Source organism: Scatophagus argus, chromosome 10 (genome assembly GCF_020382885.2).
Source record: "Scatophagus argus isolate fScaArg1 chromosome 10, fScaArg1.pri, whole genome shotgun sequence".
In the NCBI taxonomy this organism is placed as follows: domain Eukaryota; kingdom Metazoa; phylum Chordata; class Actinopteri; family Scatophagidae; genus Scatophagus; species Scatophagus argus.
The window spans coordinates 10183604-10198132 of NC_058502.1; the positions used below are offsets into that span (position 1 = coordinate 10183604).

The 14529-nt window shown below is 39.2% G+C and overlaps 1 protein-coding gene across 12 annotated transcripts in view; it reads right to left on the minus strand.

Annotated features, from left to right (window-relative positions):
* The window catches only part of kcnma1a (potassium large conductance calcium-activated channel, subfamily M, alpha member 1a), a 124955-nt gene that overhangs the window by 26255 nt on the left and 84171 nt on the right, over nt 1–14529 (minus strand). For 4 of the 12 annotated variants that reach the window (XM_046401220.1, XM_046401226.1, XM_046401223.1 and 1 more), the window contains exons 14-19: nt 14106–14261; nt 13462–13571; nt 13217–13285; nt 11349–11360; nt 8279–8365; nt 8107–8183 (exon numbers count right to left, since the gene is read on the minus strand). In XM_046401220.1, coding sequence (XP_046257176.1) covers nt 8107–8183; nt 8279–8365; nt 11349–11360; nt 13217–13285; nt 13462–13571; nt 14106–14261 — 511 coding nt within the window. Of the gene's footprint in view, nt 1–3041; nt 3216–6707; nt 6717–8106; nt 8184–8278; nt 8366–11348; nt 11361–13216; nt 13286–13461; nt 13572–14105; nt 14262–14529 lie in introns of all 12 variants that reach the window. The other 8 variants (XM_046401225.1, XM_046401217.1, XM_046401219.1 and 5 more) reach the window with 4 other exon arrangements.

A 14529-nucleotide genomic window follows, 5' to 3' on the forward strand; every position in this document is an offset into this window, starting at 1 on the left:
TTTTCACTCAACAATTCATTACCTGAAAAAACTGAATAATTTCAATATGTGTGATTGATAAGAACACTGCATTAATTTTGATTCATCAGTCCATAAAGTAAAGGTCCATGACTCAACACACAGGTCTATGTTTACCATTGAAGACATGTCTGTGTCTGTATTTGTGTGGTCTGACTGTGATTTGCATCAGAATGGAGGGCACGTTAAATGAAAGAGTGCTATCCAAGGAATCAATGATCCAAGTACTCGGCCTAGAAAAATCTGGTTCAGATGTACAAGAGCATGAAGTCATCACGGATAAAGATGTCTTATCCTCTCAGTCTGGTGGAAAAAAGACAGGAAATGGGGTGGGGGGGGTGGGGGGGGGGGAATCCAACAATCCCTGACTGACAAAGCCCAATGCACTCCTTCACTAAACTCACTTTGTTCAACCAAAGTCAGAGTTAAAAAGGGAAAGAAATCCAAGACAGAGGAGGTTTTCCTGAAATTCTACAGGGGGCTGAGGGAGAAGTGAGATCAGTAACCATGTAATGGCCAGTAATTGGTACCGAGGGATTTCAGCGCAGGCCGAAACTACAAGAGGCCAAGCCAAACTCATCATGGCATGTTTGACACTAATCTAGGCTGAGTCGGCAGGCGGTGGGAGAATGTTGAGAAGGAAATCAGATCTGTATGTCTGAACCCAATGCTTTGATATCTAGTCTTACTGCTGCCATGTCTAATTGACAGACAATTTAGTATTTCCAATCCACTTAAAAGGAAAATTGAAAGAAAGGGGATCGTCCAGGAGCTTTCATCCTCCTACCTTTTCCTTATCAAGCCAGCATCACTATTGCGTACTTTTTTCTTATCCCTAATATATGTTATTGTATTATGTATTTTTATTGTATTCTTTCCTGCTATACAAAACCTCCCTGTCACACAATTCTAATTACCTTCTCCTTCCACCCAATTCTCCTCCCCTCTCCCAGGATGTCTTGTGGGATGTTAAAGACTGCAGGAGATATACACTACTTAAGAAGGTTGCAATGGGAAGTTGATTTTATACAGTAAAATCTACAATTTGAGTCTTTCTGCCAAGAAGAAGGAGAAGAAGTGTTAATTTTAGGCAAACCTGTATGTGTTCTTCTTTAATAACTGGCTAAAAGAGTGAAATGGCATTTCAGTTTCTTGAGATATTAATAGTTACTTTCCTGAACTTGTGTCACTAATAAAACATGTTTTAATATATTTGCACTGCTCCTCATTTATCAAGCTTGGAAAGGCTGTTAGAGATCTTCAAAACACCATTTCTGATGTGATTTTCTTTTATCTCCAGCATTAAAGTGAAACAGAAAACTTTGCACAGCTGCTCAGTCAGGTTAAGTCAAAGGTAAGAAACAACCAAACAAAAAAAAGCAACAAAAGAAAAACAAAAAGTGAAATAAAGACAAAGCTGCTTTAACTGAAAAGTTTACGAACTGAAAACAGCATCAACTCATAGGTTTGTACGGGCCTTCAAAGTAAAGATGTAAGACATAATTTAACAAACATACAATTAAAGTGCAGTATAAAACCTTGAAAATAAAATGACACATTAAAAATTTTTTTGTTGTTGTATATAAACACATCTTACCTTAAACAATTCAAAACACATCAAATCCAATAGTGATGTTATCACACAACTGCATGACTGATGCAGCATGCGGTAGCCACATGTCTAACAACTACAGTACTGTACAGCAGCACAGACCCACCACACATATTACACTCATGACACGAGAGTGTCAAATGAACATGAGAAATAGCTATAAATATAATTATAAAGAAAACAACATGAGAAGAGAGTTAAAAACCACAGAAAAATTAGACAGAAAGACAGCAGATAGACAGACAGACAGGTAGATAGACAGACATATAGACCCCAATTCCAAAAACTGTTGAGACACTGCATAGAATGTAAATAAGACAGAATGTGATACATTTTAATCCTTATTCAAGTTCAAAGACAAAATATTTAATGTTGCGCACATTTCAAACAAGCTAGCACGGTGGGCTGCGAAAGTTGGGGAATACTCAAATGGGCAAACAGGTTAATTGGCACGAGATGATAACATCGTGATTAGGTACGAAAGAGGCATCTTCAAAAGGCTCAGTCCCTCAGAAGCAAGAAGGGGGCGACACTGACGTAAAGTGGAAAAGCATGCTGTGGTCTGATGATTTTAAAATGTTTTTGGAAATTATGTCCTGTGTGCTAAAGAGGAAATATGACCATACAGATTGTTACCGGATCAAAGTCCAAAAGCCAGCATCATGTGTTCGTGCCCACGACATTGGTAACTTCACATCTGTGAAAGCACCATTAATGCTGATAAGGTATGTGCAGGTTTTGGAAACAGGCATTGTTTTGTAGGGACGTCCCCGCTTGTTCCTGGAAGAGGACACAAGACGACAGTGTGGCTTTGTAGTGGAAGAGTGTAGGTACTAGACTGGCCTGTGTGCAGTCCAGATCTGTTTCCTATTGAAAATGTGTGGCACATTATGAAGAACAAAATGGAGACCCCCAGACTGTTGAGCATCTGAACTTGTGTCACAAGTGAGAATGGTGAAAGAATTTCACTTTGAAAACATCATCAATTTAGTGTAATCAGTTCAAAGTGATTGACACTGTCCCAACTTTTTTGAAATGTGTTTAAAGCATCAAATGATCAGTTTAAACATTAAATATCTTGTACTTGTACTTGTAATGGATTAGCAAATCATTGCATTCTGGTTTTATTCACATTTTACAAAGTGTCAACTTTTTTTGCCATTGGGTTTGTAGACAGACAATAACAACAACAACAAAAATTACTGAGTAAAAATTGTTCAGAAATAAAAAGTAAATAAATATATAAATCACATACGCCATATCTACAAAAAAAACTTTGGAGTCACAGTAAACGGCTCACACCACATGGACGACACTACAGACACACACGTACACAGTACCTCTCCATGGTACAACACACGGAGCACACACCACAGACATGTAACAGCATGTGTTGGGCGGTGTAACTTACAGGCACGTAAAGTGGTTGCGCAATCATGAACAGAGACAGAGGAAAGTGGGTAGGCCCTCTGAAGGGTGTCCATGTTACTATGTACACTGCCTGACATGCAAGAGCAGTCTTGCTCTGAACGGCCGCAATCAAAACAACATGCCAGTTTCATTCGTTTGTAGACGGACATCTTGGCTACAGTCATGTTTTGGGATGAGAGGAGAGGAAAAGCAGCAGGTTAATGGCAAAAGGAGAAATATTCATCCAGGGGGGAAGTTGGAATGTAACTTCATCAGAAAGTGCAAGCCTTAGACACCTGCTCCCACAGACTTGAGCCCAAAGATTAAATAAACACACTTCAAATCCAAATGCTTTTACTTTAAACAGGTTATCCAATTTTTAAATTTCTTGTCAGAGAGAACATAAGTAAAATTTGGACATGATACAACAATTTTTAATAATATACTAAAGTCAGCGCATTATTTCTCATCTCGAGAGGTCAAGCTGTGTGCTAAGGCTGTAACAGGTCAAAAGGCAAAACTATAACAATGGGAAAGAGGGGTGAGGAGAAAGGGGAGAGGAAGGGAGGCATTCAGGGAAGAGAGGCATGAGCAATGTCTTTAGCAGCAAACCTCATACAATGTTTCATACATTTGTACATCCTCTATCCATTTGGCTAAAGGAGCGGATCACGTACCTGTATCCCATCATGCAGCTGTAGTGGCTCTGTCCATGGCATCACACTATTCTACTAGTCTAGACTGGCCAATACATGCTACTATATATACAACCCCCCAGTTTCACTGCTCCACTCCCCAAGGGAAGCTTCACTATGTTGTGTGCAAAAATGGTGTCTCTGGACAAAGGACGTTCTCTGTGGGTCTGTGTGAATTTCTAGCAAGTCTATGTAACTAGGAGTTTTAATTTTGATTGATTGAGAAGGAGATACTAGATAGATAGATAGATACTTTATTGATCCCGAGGGAAATTCAATAATATACTATGTATATATAATATACTATGTTACTATCAACTATGTATCAACTATGTATCAACTATGTTGATATTTAGTCTTTAATTCTACTCATGAATCAGATTTACAAGATAAAATGCTGGCTGAGCCACCACATATACTACCTTTTGTTAAGTGTCTTCACACCATAAAACAGAGGATTTAACTTAACAATAAGTGGAGTAAATGAGAGTCTCTTTTCTGCATCATTACATTTCAGTATTTGATTTAAACTCGAGGGTGTGCTGTATTTTTTTAACAAATCAAACATAATTTTCAAAACCCTAGGACTTCAAGGATTGCAGATCATTTTGACATTTGCTACTAATTATTTATATTATTGTATTATTACTAATTGTTAATGTTTATTCACGAGGATAAACACAAATTCCAATAATGACTTTTGTAACAAAGTATTCCACAGATGTTCCTTTTAAACTACTTTAAACTATTGTTAAACTATTGTAACAAAATAAAAACAAAAAAGAAAGGCTATTTGGAGACAAGGTGCTCTTGTTAGAGTAAGACTGGATGTAAAAGTAGTGTTGCACAACAAAAAAATCATTGTAAGCGGCCATTTTGTGTCTGTGGGGTGTGTGTGTGTGTGTGTGTGTGTGTGTGAGTGTGTGAAGCTCTGAAACCCCGAGGGAAGCAGGAGTGAAAGTCCCCAGAGTCGCACATCAAGATTGCTGTGACTCTGCGCAGAAACAGTCCCTGGTCCCCATTCCCTCATTGCCAAGGTGCAAACAGACAGCAGACTAATACTGTCTGGCACCTTTACAGAGACACTTTCAGCATCTTTGACTCTTGAGTCACATTGGAAAATAAGATCTTGAATGAAGAAACATGTTTCAGCTTCTGGCCAAGGAAAGAATGGGAAAGCCAGATCACAATCCACAGAGTGAAGGCATCAGGGACTGTTGTATCCTGTAGCATGCACATGTGCCTTATGAGCATGTAATAAGCATGCAAAAAACATAGTTATTGTCTCCGCAACAAGGGGAGGGGGCGTACAGAGATAACTGTTCACAGTATTGAAACAGTTCTTGTGGGCATGGCATACAAGTGGAGCGAGGGTATCACTTCATGCTGATATTGCTTTACTTCAGAGTTCGGACCACAGTATGTGTATGTTACAATGTAGATAAATGACACATGGAAGGGGAGTAATGGAAAACACAAGACACGCACACACACGCACACATACTGACAATGTCTTCTAACTTCTGACTTCACAAATACCCGGATTCTGGCCTAGAATTATAAGGTGTCCATTTCAGGGCATTCCTAATGGAAGATTCAACATGATCACTGCCCTGATAAACTGTCTGTAGTGGTTTAATGAGTGACTATCTCCTGTGATCCACCGAGAGCACAACATACTCAAACAGAAGCTATCAGGGCACTATGTTGAATAGGAAGGATGTCCCAAAGAAAGCACCATTCTGATTAATCCCCCTACAGCTTCATTATTCAGCAAGAGTGCAAGGACAAATTCTGCTGAATCTCAGCAAACACCAACACCGACTACTCCATATCATGTAAACATAACACATAAAGGACTTCAAAATAATGAGGAAAAAAATCTCACGATGAAAAATATGGCAAACTGTAGACTCAGTTTTTAATTAAATTTATTATCCCACTGCACAGAGACACATACCAATTTGGTCCTTGCATTTGTGCTGAACTGATTTCAAGGGGGATTCAAGTTTCCTCAACAGACATCACCATTTAAATGCTGTATTACTGGTCATGACTCTGGCACGGCACCGCCATCTAGTGGCAATCTTATGTTATGACAATTAAAACTGTGTATTGCAAGGGAATTTTTCATCCAGTGCAGCGTGTAAAAAATACAAAAGGGCCCAACGACTGTCCAGATTTGAAATGCATAAGAGCAGTGAGGTGACATCTCAATTCTGAGTGGAGCTGATGGTCTCTGAAACCTCAGCCCGAGTAGAGCAAGGACCCAGAGTTTAGAAAGGGGTTGAGATCACAGAGAAATGGGGCAAAAGGGAGACCAGATTGTTTTGATTGTGTTTTGGCAACCTAGCTCGTTAGGTTTTACACAATTTCCCACAAGGACATTTTCTGCTGTCTGAAGTACAGCAACATACAAAATTTCCTTTGACAGAAAGCAGATCAATTTAAATCTCAGTGTTACTTGTTTGTTTCCTTCCCCTTCTGTTAGCTTTTCAAAATCTATGATGACTGTATGACATGTCAGATTTTTATTAAGCTCTTTCTGATCTTCCTTGGAGCATGACACTATAAGGAGGTTAATCATGGGTAATGATAAAATACTTGCAGCAGATTGGCTTCCAAATGGCAAATATGAGTTTGGTCTGATGATCAAACAGTGGGGGAAAACCTGCAGAGCTCATCGGCCACAACTAATCAAGTCACACTCTATTTAATTGTCATTTTCAACTAGTAAGAGCATCAGCTGACTGGTCCGATGATGAGGAGGCCTGATGCTAGTGTGAGTTTGATTTCCGCTGTTTTGGCTTTGGTCTGGTCTGAGCACAGTGTAGAAATGAGAGGCGAGGAGAGGGATGCAGAAGCTACACTGGTACATGCAACATAGATACAGTATACTATTTGCTGAAGAGGAAAGAAAAACACTTGCACTGCACTCTGGGTAATAATACACCCATTTTCTTTTTACTCACAATAAATCACTACCAGTGAGTAGTTAAAGTTAAAGTGGCGTTTTCCAATGGCAGCAGGGAAGGAAATACATCAAAAGTGTGTCACTGGTCATAAAGAAACATGGGAAAAAACAACAGAAGAGAACATAACATGATAGAGCAAAACATACTACAGTGTATAGACACAGACTTCCATTGCAATAATGGAACTGTCACCTTTCTAAATGCAACTCTCTTGTTGGAAACAACTGTAATAAGATAAAACATAATGTCATGTCCATCACCAGAGTCTGGGACACGAAGATATTAAAGAAAACAAAGAGAAGTAAACAGTTTATCTAAATGAAAGTAGAGTGTGAAAGGTCTGTTGATTCTATTACACTGCGAGAGGAAAAACATGTTGGAATAATTGAAGTGACAGAGACAAAAGAAGGAAATGGTGGGTATCTATTTTAAAACTAGGCTTTGTCTGTATCAGGCTGCTTACGGTAATTGTCTGTGACCTTTAGTGGAAATATGGGATATTCACCTGAATTATTTATCCAGTGGCTAACATGTCTTGACAAGTGACTACTGTACATAGGTCAGGTTATATTCATGTGACATTCCTGCCTTAATGGTAATGTTATGTCGGCACGAAAAAGTGCTGACAGGAGCATTTGTGTATTGCGAAAAGTCTTAAACTTAACAGTCTGCAGCACATCATGTCTATGACTATTTGCAATGTGTGTCCGACCTTAAAACCCCTGAGAAGGTTGACTGAGCTCAGTACTCTCATTAAGTGCCTTTATGTGTAAAAAGGATATAAAAGAGTAAGTCCTATCCAATAATATTACAAAATTTTACAGAAAAATTTCGTAAACATTGCCCCATGCAGAAAAACACTACAAATCTCAGTGTTTTAGTTTCTCATGCAGGAGTGGGAGACACTGTATATACATTATAAAAATTGTTTTTAAATGTTTCAAAATCAACAGAGTAGTAAGATTTACAGTATGTGTGTTTAGCTGTCAACAATACAATATCAACTTAGTCTACTCTTACTAGGTTCTCACTAAGTTTCACTCCTGTGAGATTTATTCTCAGTTGCGTACATAAAGTAGCGATTCGATGGTTAAACCAAAAGGAGAACACACTAAAAGATGACAACAGCTACATTTTGACTAGCAAAGAAATACAAAACAGATACTGACTGATGATTGTACTGTAATGGATGTTATGGTCTGACAACACATATTACCTTTAAAAACACAGTGCCACAATACAGAAGAACAATGACACAATGAGGGGTATAATATTAGTGTACAAACTAGTAAAACCTAACGTACAATGAGGCAGACAGACCCACAGGTTGGATTTGGAGTGAGAGGAAGGGAGGGGAGGGTCACCGGTGGGGCAAAATAAAGGCGCAGATACTCACGTCTTTTGCAGCCACACTTCTTGATCCGCTTAGGGTCTGTGATGTCATCGTGACAAGCTTTGCAGTAGAAAAATGCTCTAAAAGTGACACATTAAAAAAAAAAAAAGTCAGCATTTAAAATAATTGGACTACATTATTAACAATCAGCTGGTTATCAGGATGACCAGATTACCTCTTCACTTCTTTGGCATCACTGGCGATAAAGAATCCCAGCGTTCCCTCCTGCATCTTGACATGGTTGCCTGGATTGATGAGGATGCTGGGTAGTCAGAGAAATAGACACATCATGCTCATTAACTTCTGGACAACACTCAGCTCATGCACACAACATGCTAATCAAGAGGAATGGTACACACACTTGTTGGAGCCGTTAATTGGACCTGCACGACACTCATGTGGACTGCTTTTTTCTTATGAGAGCTTGGTTTGCTCTGGTGCAACGTATGCTCTGTGTTTTTATAAAAACACACCCGCTCCTCTGATTTTGTGCAATTTGCTGATGCGATACTGACATGGAAGGACAGAATGTACAACAGCATGATTGCATATTGAATTTTAATTCTTTTCTTCACGGAATGATATTAGTTTGCCCCGGGGTGAGAAGGGGGACAGAGAAGTACGAGTAAAGGGACAGGGGCAGAAAGAATTAAAATTATGGCCATGGAGTGGTTTTAGTCTCAGCATTCATATACAGTCATCTAGTGAGGCAAATGTCATGATGGCCACTGAGACATGGCTGTAATACAGAGAATGCATACTAAGTGTTGTTATCTTGGTTAGTATTTGACAGTGGGATGCAAGGGAATGAACAGCTCTTTTTCTCATCGATATAAAGCTGATGCTACTCAGTAACTTTACTATATAGGTCTATAGGAGTGCTCTAGGGGGAGGAAAAAAGTGGAGTGAAGTCCAAAGGTGGACAAAGTCCTCGATAAATCAGTGCCAAATGTGCTCTGTTGCATTACAGGGAAAAAATAATTCTAAGGTCAATATTGACTTAAAATGTTATATTCACTGTGTTTATATTTAAAGACACAAACATAATATAAAGACATTACGACATGCTGAAGAACAGCTACAGTAAATATAAATGTCATATTAGTCAAACTGTCTTTATTAAGTGGAACTTGTGGGATTAAATATAAGTACTTTAAGGGACTGGCTGTATCATTCCCCATTAATTAGACTGTGACAAAGAGTAGACACCACACACACATACTGTGCGCTCACACACACACACACACACACACACGCACACACACACTGGTCATTAATGGTCACCTGTGGGCAACAATCATCAATGATGTGAGTGTGAACTAAGATATCAAAACACCAACCAACAAACCTTTAAGGGTCACACTCCTTCAAAATATGAGCCCAGATGAAAGGAGATTAACTTTTGATAATTCTTTTGACAGTTTTTGACAGTCTTTTTTTTTTTCTACTTTTGTCAATTTGTGATGATAACAGTACTTATCACATGCCTCATAAAACTACAGTCGGTGTTGGGGGGTAATGTCTTTTTTTGACCAACTTGAATCAGATGTTTGCAGTTTAAATAAGTGTTTTGTGACATTTCAGTAACTAATTTTCAAGAGTATGTAATCTGTAGGCTCAGGGCAAAAGTATTGTAGTGAAAGCAACTACTACATCTTTCCTCTGGGCTCTGGAAAAGGCTACACTGGAGAAAAATAAACAGAACTATTAAGGGAGCAATTGAATCCATACACATATCGGGCTGTGGTCAAATTGCACCAGTCATGCAGATCAGATTTTTCTTTCCACATTTTTCTCTGCAAGACGTAATAGCATCTAACATTCACTCAGATTGAATGGCCCCCAGAGAAGTAAACAGGCATTACACCTGGCATGCTCTTTAGTGAAAATAAATGAAAGAAAACAGTTCAAATCAAGACAGTTCCACAAACATTGCTGCCCAAATCTGAGATTTTACAGGTGCATCTATCCAAGACATTTTTCTTCGGTCGGGTGCAAACTGGTAAATAGGATCTTTGAAAGCATCAAAACCTCATATTGTGAGCAACAAGGCAGGCATCAATCACCTTAAGTGATAGTGTCATAGCATGCAGTTTACCAAACAGCATGAAGAGGACAATAATCAAACAGAAAGGCATAGCCACTGCAGTACAGGTATAGGGACAGGTACGTAGATGCAGACGGTTGCAGTAACTTCTGTGCAGTTGGATTGTTTCTCAAACACCAAACTGACAGGAAGTGACCTCACTTAAGAACATCTACTCGAAAGACGCACGAGCATGGCTGTATGTTGTGGCTGAGACACACAAAAATGCACACACACACACACGCACACACAAACTCTCTCTCTCAGCATGATCACATACGTACGCAGACTCACATACATGCACAGATGGATATACATTTAGCACTGAGAACATGAGAGGGTGATGGAATGCAAAAGTGAAATGTGGGGCACTTGTGAACATCATAGCCTATGGTTATTAAGTTTCAGTTTGGATTAACTTAATGCTATCCAAATTCAACAGCTTCATGCCTTTCCTAGCATGTGAAATGATGAAGGGAAAAAAAAACAACAACAACATATTGGTGAGGTGCTGCTGGTGTAATAACACCATGAAGAAAAAGACATGCTGTTATATCAGCCACTGCCTACAGCAATGGCACATAATCATTTATTTCAAGATTAAATCCAGAATGTAGAACAACAGATTATCAGTGCTTATCAACACCACATCTGATGTCTAAGATATGTGTATACAAACTCCTCACTGATTCTGAGTCAAAGAACCATGAAGTACTGTTCTGGCAGTGATTTAAAAACACCATGAGTGGAATAATCAGCTTGGCAAAGCTCACATACAGTAGGAGAACAACTGAGCAACACTGAAAAGGAACTGAAAGTGAGAAAAATAAACTAAGCAAAGGACTGGTAAAGGACAGAACTGAAAAGATCAAATAAGAGGTAGATATGGAGAGGGTGAGCGTTTGGCCTTGATACACCGACAACAGCAAAGACAAAGAAACAGCACTTCTACAAACATTTCCAATTTATCTATCCTCTCTCTGCCTGCAAAGAAGTTAGTGCATTAAGCACAAGGGACACCATAAAAAAAGAGTTAGAAAAAGAGGCCTGTGAGATAGGGTTTGGAAAAATATCCTTGGGGGAAACTCCCAAAGTCAGAAGCTTTAAAGTAGTGAAGATTGGGTGGAACTTTGGAAGTAAGATAAGGTAGAGGGCATACCGCTTTCGGCTTCTGCAAACAACAAGAAAAAATCTCAAATCAAACAGTTATCATGAACAAAAAGAAGAGGAGAATAAGACTGTTACTACTGTTTCTCTGCCTATTTTAGTAGGTACGCTTTACACAGCAGCACGTTGCACAACTGTGCACAGACACACAATTCAGTTATTTCATGCTTGTCCAATGGTGAGGTCCTTGTACCTAAATAAAGAAGATTATGCCTTTGTGTGGCATCATCAAAATCATCACTGAAAAAGTAGTAAGGATGCTCTAAATATCAAGTAAAAATCAAGACCACTGACTGAAATAGTCACACTGAGATAACTTCTAGGATCGAATATTTATAGAACTAGAAATTTAATAAAGTTAAAATATTTGAACAATGTTTGGTTTTAGCTTGTAATGTGAAAATGACCATCATTTTTCATGCAACTTCGATAGTACACAAAAAACACTTGACACAGGTGAAAAGGGAAGGGTGGGTGGGATTTGGCAATTTGAAATTAATGAAAAATAGTACTTCATGTCATTACTGGCAGTAAGACTGATGCTGATGTAGAGTTAGTGGTTATCATACAGACTGAACAGGGACACAATATAAGTAAGTTGAAGGAACACATGAAACAAGAATGTGCAGCAAACTGGTTAAAGTATCTCTGAACTGACAGCACAATATAATCAAAATAATAACTAATAATCAGATTTGTGGCTGTGTATTTACATGCACCATGGACATACAGTCAGTATTATCCATTTCTGTGTGCCTATTTTGTGTTTAGAAATCATAAAGTTTTGTAGAGGGCTCGGCCATGATGACGAGGAGTGAATTTCTTAAGATGGTGAAATGAGAACTTTAATGAAAAGTTCTAACACCCTAAAATGAGGACACATTGTCAACATTTCCTCTGACTGTGCAGCCCTGGCTAACATGTGCTCTCTGAGTTCTTTCTGGCTGTATTATTGTACGTACTGATGCTTAATGTTGTTAAGGAAGGTCCAGTGCAGTGACTGCTTTGTTTAAAAAAAGGTGAACCTCGTAAGCATACATTTGAAAAGAAAACTCATATTGGCAAGCTGTCATTCAATTCATTCACCAGCCTAAAGGTAGGGTTGGTAATGTATTTCAGATGTTTCTTTTTTTTGTTGTTGTTGTTTTTATTTGTTGAAAATCATCCCGGCAGCAATCATGATATGAAATGCTCAGAGAAAGAAAATAACAACTTCTCCGAGGTGCCTGAACAGTTCTGAGCTGAAAAACGAGTGTTGCTGCAGCGGCTATGACAGACTCGTTCAGCAGCTAAGACAGCTAGCACTGAGCACACACCCACAGCAGTGAGCATAACCTCCCAGAACGAGAACTGCACTAACTGCCAGAGTGGGCAGAATTTTTGCACTGATGTACATTCGTGACGGCCATTTTGCCTGCGCTTCTATCATCGTGGCATTTAACAGAACAGTTTATTTTTGCATTTATTAGACTTAAAAAGTTAAGAGAACTGTTGAACGTGGCAAATTTGAACATATTTGCCAGCTGAAATTGTAGGGCAGTTAGTTAGTCTAGTTACTTAGTGTGGTCGTGTGTTTGGTTGAGCTGCTTCAGAGGGAGTCCTGAAGGGAGGGAGGATTTTCTCAGAAGGATGCGTTCAAAATCTAACTACATTTGCTCGTTTCTCTGACTTTACCAACCCCATCTTTAATGCCATCAATTATAATTTGAAAGCCAACTGTGATTAAAGCTGCAAAGAGAATTTGGGGAAAAACGTATGAGATATTTCATTAAAAGATTTACTTGAGAAAAGTCACACAGTTGTTCACTTTTTCCACAATTATTCCTGGATGTTAACTGAACAAAGATCCAATATACAAACCTGCTCTCTCTCTGCTCAGACTTGTATTCGATGGCAATAAGCAACAGCTTCAGCTTCACGTAACACAGCCTGCAAAACATGTGCACTCATTAGAGGAGATCAGTATATGAGCGAATGACTGATGTGTTCAAAACACCTTTGAAATTCACATCCCCACGGTCCCTTCGTTGTTTCTTCACTTCAGAATTGTTGGCTACCTACCACTGACAGTGCGGCTTGCTGAGTGGGGGAACAGTGATACTTACTCACAGACAGTGGGGAAGGAGAGGCCCACAAAGGCACTGGACAAATACTCTGTGTACATCTCATTAGCCACTCCTTCTAGGTAATATTTTTGCCATGTGTCCTCCTCAATCTGACAAAAAAAAGCACAGAAACGTCACTTGTGAGGATTTAAAAAAAAAAAAAAAAAAAGAGGGAAGAAAAAAGCAACACTGCTTTCTTTCCAATTGCAGCCCAATGTGGCCCACAGATGTTCCGCTGAACAACATCGGCCTGGTCATTATAAGCTGATCCATCATCTTTATGACATGAGAACAGTTCTTTGATAAAGACAAGCACCTCTTCAATTTTTAGCCACAGAAACACTGAACTGATTCCATATGAAATGTCACAGTAAAATATGATGTGCCAGGATGACTGAAAACGCTCTAATGGAAGCCTTTCTCTGGACAAAGATGTCAAAATTTCCCGGGGAATGTACTGTGTTTGATAGATCGAGACCATCTGTCAGCAGAGAACCTACTGTATCCGCTTATTCAAACTTCAACTTCAATCTCAGAATCTAGCTGACGAAAACGCAAAGAGAGAATTCATTCAACCATATTACTTCAATCTGTTCTGAGAAAGTGACTGAGATGAGGCAAGTTAATCATGTCCTCTGTGTTACCTCAATGAAGGACCTCATGGAGAAGAGGTTGGCTAGCATGGTGGACAGGCCCTGAGCCAGACAGCTCTGGGCAATGAAGCCTGCCTTCAGCTCCGCCAGGCAGATAGCATCGTCACCCTCCTTCCAGTTCCAGCTTGGAATGTTCAGCAGATGGGCCTTCATCACGACAGACAGAAGAGGTCACAAGACACAGAAAACTAAGCCAGTGGTTCATATTTCTTAAAGGGATACATTGACATCATGCCTATTCACTTTCTGGTGGAAACTTAGTGTTAGATGAGAAGACTGATACAAACTCATGTTTGGACAGTAAATACAGAGCTCTAGAGCGCAGCTGGTTATCTTAGCTTGGACCAACAACTGGGATAAAAACTAGCAAAAGCAGGACATTATTCCATGTAAAAGGGAAAATTGTTGTTTTTAG